Genomic DNA, 6941 nt, shown 5'->3' with positions numbered 1-6941 from the left:
ATTTTTTTATGACCCTTTAACATATCCGAATCATGTCCATGATTTTTGTGTGTGTTCATATTGCTAATGTGACAAAAGTGACCAAGTGTCATCTCATTCCGATGAAACTAAGATTTTTAAAATATAAAATTTTGGGGCCAAAAATGACCGAAGAGGGCCAGAGGGTTAATTGGATATTTGTTGAATGTGTGTGCTTTTATTGTGTTTTCAATTTTGGATTGTTTGTTGGTTGTTATATTTTGTCTAGGTCTGTAGTAAAAGCCCAACCAAAAAGTAGTATTCTACACTGTTGTCACATGAAATCATTAAGTGGTATATTCAATTCAGAGAGTGGAATCTATTTTTAAAAATATTTTTAATCCAATTTTTTGTTTCAAAAATGGTGAAAATACTTTTTTTTATACATATATCCAATTATATCAAGCTATTCCGAACACATAGTCAATGATTTGTTACCTGATCTCTAATTGAGTACTACAACTAAAATATATGTGTTTGTGTGTATCACTTATACCTGAAGTTGAACTGATGAGTTGAAGGACAAGTGGTCTCCTTGTAACAATTCCTGAGCCTCTTGGTAGGAAATCTCTGAAAGGATAGCATGACCATCATGTCAAAGAAATTACACATAAGAAAAAAACATACAATAGGCAGATGAATCCTTATGCATGCCAAAGTAAAACTCTCCTTCTAACAAAATAAACAAATATATAAAAATAAATAAATAAAAACCTACACATAAAACTTGCCTCACATGATACACTGACACTATCCCTGTCTGAGGCACAGTGCCAGAGACTGTCACTGCATACTTGGGACTAGTCCAGTCTTACAGTGAAACCATAAACCTCGTCCCACCCTTCATGACCCTCATACTCTGATATTTGTACTTGTACTGGCCTGTACATTTACAAATGAGTTGTGAGACAATCTAGCTTTACATAATCATAAAGTAGTGAATTCATAATCCAGAACCAGTTCATTTTCACCATGTATGTGCAGAGGACATGAGTACAGTCTATAAATAAAACAGTCCAGTAGAGGAACTGCAGCTAGATCACTGATATTCTTTACGGGTGATGTTAAAATACTCGCTACCCCTGTTTGAAGTGCAGAGATATCTCTAAATAAACCAATTCTAGGTTGATTACACCAAAGTGTAAACACAATCATAGCTCTAATTGTTAGCTTCCGGTTGATTCAATGGTGCGGGCCTGTTTGTCTTAGATTTTTGTTCTTTAATCTTTATCCAATATATTTTGAAAGAGGCAAAAATACAATGATGGGAAAAGTTAGACTTTTCCATGGACAAATGTGTTTTCCATTTGGTCTGATAAATCCCAGGCTTGAGATGAAGTCACAATGGATGATAAAGATGATAGTGGAAATTGGGTGTGCGCAGATCTAAAACAGAACTACTGCCCAAAATAGAGGGGAAGTCCCACTGGATTAGACCTAGTTAAAGGCATCCAGGGAGAGGGGCAGGATGCAGGTAAAACCATCCGTGGTAATAAAGTGCTGCAGTGATGATGTATTTTGTAGGTCAACCCAGAAGTAGCATCACCCTGTTTCACTCAACAAAAATCCAATACGATTTTTCCTCTGGCTTTTCGATTATTGCAGAAAATAAGCTCCGAGACCAACAAACGTTTATGATTCTTACAAGTTTTGTTCATCATGATAATCGTTACGTTTAAACAACTTTTACGAATTTTGAAACCTAAATACAATCAGTAGAAGTAAAAAGCTAAACATAGGCTATAAATGAACTACACCACGGTTGCATGACTTCAGTGTCACTAAAACTTCCAACAACTCTTAAAAAACATTTTAGAATAGTTTGCAAGAGCATATTATAAACATAATGAGGCTATAAAAGCGGACTAGTGAGTAGTTTACCTGTTCGGTGTGATGATAACCTCTGTAGCTCCATTTGGCCACTTGTTAGCAACTGCCTTTTTCAAAACTAGTAAAAACTTTTTTTTAAATCACAAGGGGGTATTACTGATGTATTTTATGTTGTAGAATAAATGTGAAAATATCTTAAGCTTGTAGAGTGGGTAACTCATCTGTATATTAGCCAAGAAACTACTGTATATGAACTAGCAAACCAGCCTGTGGTATTTAGCTTGAACCCAGGCAGTGAGTCATCTGTGTGGCTCACTCTTCTTCAATTCTCCCCCTTCTCTTTCCTTTCTTCTTCACTATCCGCTTATTTCATCCTGTCCCTCCCCCAGTACCCAGCATGCATTACTGTAGTAAACATACATGTAATGCAGAATTGAGCACTGCATGTGGGTAACATAGTATGAATGTTTACACATTTCAGCGGGTGTTTAACTGAGCATTTCAAGATTAAAATAAACAGTTTAAGAAATAATCAAGAGATTAAAGGAGTAGTTCAAGCAAAAAAGTAACATTCAGTCATCATTTACTTGCCCTCATGAATCATTTTGTTGATCTTTAGAAGAATGCTCACCCAGCTCTTTTCCATAATATAAAAGCATACAGTGACCCGTGGCGGTTAAAGGGTTAGTTCACCCAAAAATGAAAATTAGCCCATAAATTACTCACCCTCAATGCGTCCTAGGTGTGTATGACTTTCTTCTTTCAGACGAATCCAGTCGGAGTTATAGAAAAAATTGTCTTTGATCTTTCAAGCTGTTTCATGGCACTCAGCGGGTGTTGCATTGCTTCAGTCCAAAAGAAGTGAAATAAAAAGCACCCACCCATAAAAAAAGTCTCTCACACGGCTCTGGGGGGTGAACAAAGTCCTCCTGTAGCGAATCGATGCGTTTTTTTAAGAAAAATATCCATATTCAAAACGTAATAATCACTTTAATCTAGCTTGCGCTCACTGTTGTAAACGGAAGCAGTTCCGGGCGGATGACGTATAAGTTCGGCTTTGCGCATGCGCCGCTCAGAAGTAACGAACAATAGACCTAGGATGACTTGAGGGTGAGTAATTTATGGGCTAATTTTCATTTTTGGGTGAACTAACCCTTTAAGCTCCAAAAAAGGCCAAAAAAAAGCACCATAAAATTAGTCTACAGAACCAAATGCCATTGGTTTTCATGTTTTCACTTTTCTGGTGTTTTTTGTTGTTGTTTAAGCTTGACAGCCCCTGGCCACTGAGATGAAGGTCAGTAAATGACTGCAGAATTTCATTTTCAGTTGAATTATTTTTAATTAAAGGTTTAGTTTACCCCAAAATGAAAATTCCGTCATCATTTACGCATACTCGTGTCACTCCAAACCAAAATACTTTAAATCACCTTTGATTTAAACATAAATAATGATATTTTTTAATTGCATTGAGAGATTTCTATGCCACCATTGACAGTCCATTCCACCAAAACCTTGACACTCAAAACATAAGATGAAATGTGCTTTCTTGATGGCTTGAGAACCAGTATTGTTTATTCTCACGTGTCACACAAGCACTTTAAGCTTTTGCAAGAACCAGTGAGCTTTGTTCTTGCACCTCATGCAAATACGGTTGAGCTGCCGTTGATCTTGTTTGATGTATGTGCATTGGTCACTGTTTATATGTGAATAAAAGCCTCAATTAAATCTGTTTATCATATAAAGTGATCGTGTCTCATCAGGAGACTTGGATTAAACCACTTAATTCATATGGATTACTTTTACGATTTCTTGATTAACTTTTTTATTTGTGTCAAAAATTTTGGTGGAATGGAAGACACGAGGGTGAGTAAGTGAAGACAGAATATTCATTTTAAGAGTGATATATCCCTTCAATAACTTTGGTATTCTCTTCAGCTATTCTAAACTTCATATTGCTCCACTTCTTACATTACTCTTATGTTCTCCTTTGGATGAATTGCTTGTGTTGTAGCGTTCCTCATTTGTAAGTCACTTTGAATAAAAGTGTCTTCTAAATTTATAAATGAAAATGTAATGTAAACCAAAGTGAGAAGCTGGGAAGTTCCTCAAAAGAAAGATTCCAAACCCATCAGCTAAATTTGATGTCTTCATTTTGAGATGTCTTCTACTGGTCATGTAAAAATCAACTACTTATTCTTCTAAACCCAAGCACTATGCTCCCTCTCTCATTTCACTAACCCATTTCTCCAGGCATCTCTGGTGTTCCACTGACTGGTAGTGATACTAAGATAACAGATGGCTGAGGGTGCACTGCTCTCCTCCATTCATATATAACTCATTGCTATGAATACGTGTACTCATTATTTCCTGTGCATGAGCTCTAAGTAGGCCATCATATGACTGCACGACGGAAGTTCATTCTGTTGCATAAATGATTCCACTTCATTCCACCATTATTTCATCCGAAGGAAACAAACCACCTGCTAGACTGTACCACTTTCATTCAGAAGAGTTTTTCAGTTGAGCAACCGATAATAAAAAACGTAGAAGCAGACTGTAAAAATTCTATTATTTGGTAAGGTGTTCTGAAGTGTGGCAAGTGAGCGATGGCAAGATTTCCAATGAATAGCAACTTAAATTTTGGATTGGTCCTCCTATCGTATGGCTTGAGGAGACAGAATATAGCACTGCTCAAGCATTGCTCAAATTGTACAGCATGACACTAGCAAAGGTCATGGGTTTGATTCCCAGGGAATGCAAGAACTGATTGAAATATATATTTAAAATATCTGCCAAATTCATAAATGTAAATTGTGCTTTTATTGCATTTCGGTAGCTCAAACACTAGAAATGCCAAGGTCATGGGACAATGTGTAACCTGAAAAAATGTATACCTTCAATGCAATTTAAGTCACTTTATTCTTGTATATATAAATGTATATGGACAGGAAAGAGCAACCATAACATTCTGCTAGCTAACTCCTTTTGCGTTCTATGGAAGGAAACGTACATATTGAGTAAAATGAGGATAAGTTGAGAATTTTCATTCTCCAGATATCACTTAATTTAGGAAATGTAGGAATTCCTCGTCCTGAGTTATGTGAGTCCAGCACAACACTTACTTCTCTTTCAGAGTCAGATGCCGGACTCATAATCAACTTAAGCTGAGAATGTTTGCCTGTAAGCCATATCTAGAAGATCTAGCTATAGGAGATCTATTGCAGCAACAGATATTTTCTTCTTTATTGTGACGTATATCTGAGTGCAACTGATTTTTGAAAAAGAAAAGAAAAAAAAAGTAGGACGGGGACTTGGTTCTATCCATAAGATTTTGATTGAATTTTGAGATGTGGGCATTGCACTCAAAAATGAAAATGAGCTTGCTGTTGATTGCAGAGGGGCGGGGTTCAAACAAACTAAATGATTAGAGAGATCTGGCATACATCACTAAAGTCTGTCATTTTGACCGGAAGCTCAAGTTTATGCCTGATAGCGTGATAAACACACTGCACTTTAAGGGTGTGTTCACACTTGGCAGGTTTGGCTTGATTAAAGCAGACTCTGTTTTGATTATTCTGTTAGTGTGGTCCATCTGAATATGTGTGAACACTGCCATTTAAACCTGGGGAGCACCAAACAAGCAGACTGAGACCCACCATTTCAAACTCTGGTGCAGTTAAACTAAAATATGAACGCAACAGACCAAAGACATCTAAATGAACCAAAAACATTCTCTTCTCCTCATAGGAGCTATGTTGCCCATTACAGTTCAGCACTAGGGATCAAAACCCCATCTCCTTGCAGGAGATCTTCACTTGTGTGTGCAACTGAGGTATTCCTGGCGCTGTTTTGGCTCCTTTATGCATTTTATAAGCTCTTGTGAGTTCTCAACTGGTAAAAATGCCACCATATGTACACACAACATACAATGAGCACATTTAGCCCAGTTTGGGATGTTTGGTAGATCCTTTTTTGGTCCAAACTAAAAAAAAAAAAGGAATCAAAGTGTGAACACACTCTAAATCTGTGGTGACACCTTGCTTTTCCCCACAAAGTGCTCTAGGTTCAATACGTTTTGACATTTGTATAATTCCACATATTTGTGGCTGTTTACATTACCAACTGTAGCATAATGCAAATGACACACGGGTTATAGTTGTCATTATGTGTCATCAAGTGTGTAGCCATCATCATCATCATAATTTAGTATAGCTTCAGAGATAAATAGTACTGCATGTGCAAGACTACTTAGTTTGTTCAAGGGATGACAGAATTTTTACAAACGGTATATGTGACTGCTCCAAGAGAACTTAAAATTCTTTGGTCAACACAAAATATTCTATACAATAAGCTATAAAGAATATTATAATTAAAGAATATAAAGATTAAAAAATAACAAACTGTCTATCAAAAAAAAGTAAACTGGGTCTCCAATAACTGCCTGAGAGCATATTGCCTCAGCACACTGACCGAGATTTTATGAAGATAGTCAGAGCGCTTGAATGCCTCCCACTCAGATACACAAGCAGCTTGTTCTCAGTCAGACACACTTATCTTAAGCAGGCGATATCCACTTCACTTCAGCTCACCAAACTGATATACACTGAGCAAACAATAGCTTTCACTAACAATCACTGCTTCCTGTTGGACAGGCCCAGTCTTTCCATACGGAAATCAGCTTGCAAAGAGAAGAAAGATCCTGTGGGCTCCTCTTGCGCAAAAAAAAAAGGATTATTAAAGACTTACTGTGCCTTACAGGGACTCCTAAAGGGGACATTATACAATGTAAAACTTTAAAAGTTTGGCATCAGCAAGATTTTTTTTAAATGTTTTTGAAGTAAGTCTCTTATGATCACTAAAGCTACATTTATGTGAAAATAAATGTAAGCAAAAATACAGCAAAATAGTAACACTGTGAAATATTATTACAATTTAAATTGTTTTCTATTTTAATATATTTTAAAATATAATTTATTCCTGTGATGGCAAAGCTGTATTTCAGCAGTCACATGATCCTTTATTGTGTTTTTGGGAATATATATATATATATATATATATATATATATACAGTGGGTACGGAAAGTATTCAGACC

General features: G+C 36.4%; 1 protein-coding gene across 1 annotated transcript in view; it reads right to left on the bottom strand.

Moving 5' to 3' along the window:
- LOC107697504 (dynamin-2-like) overlaps window positions 1-874 on the bottom strand; it is a 39474-nt gene extending 38600 nt beyond the window's left edge. Inside the window, exons 1-2 of the mRNA XM_016498313.1 lie at window positions 834-874; window positions 515-588 (exon numbers count right to left, since the gene is read on the bottom strand). Coding sequence (XP_016353799.1) covers window positions 515-588; window positions 834-874 — 115 coding nt within the window. The remainder of the gene's footprint in view (window positions 1-514; window positions 589-833) is intronic.
- Between the last annotated feature and the right edge of the window lie 6067 nt (window positions 875-6941).

This window comes from Sinocyclocheilus anshuiensis, unplaced genomic scaffold (genome assembly GCF_001515605.1).
Source record: "Sinocyclocheilus anshuiensis isolate Anshui unplaced genomic scaffold, SAMN03320099.WGS_v1.1 scaffold801, whole genome shotgun sequence".
Classification (NCBI taxonomy): Eukaryota; Metazoa; Chordata; class Actinopteri; order Cypriniformes; family Cyprinidae; genus Sinocyclocheilus; species Sinocyclocheilus anshuiensis.
This window is presented reverse-complemented; position numbering and strand designations above follow the sequence as displayed.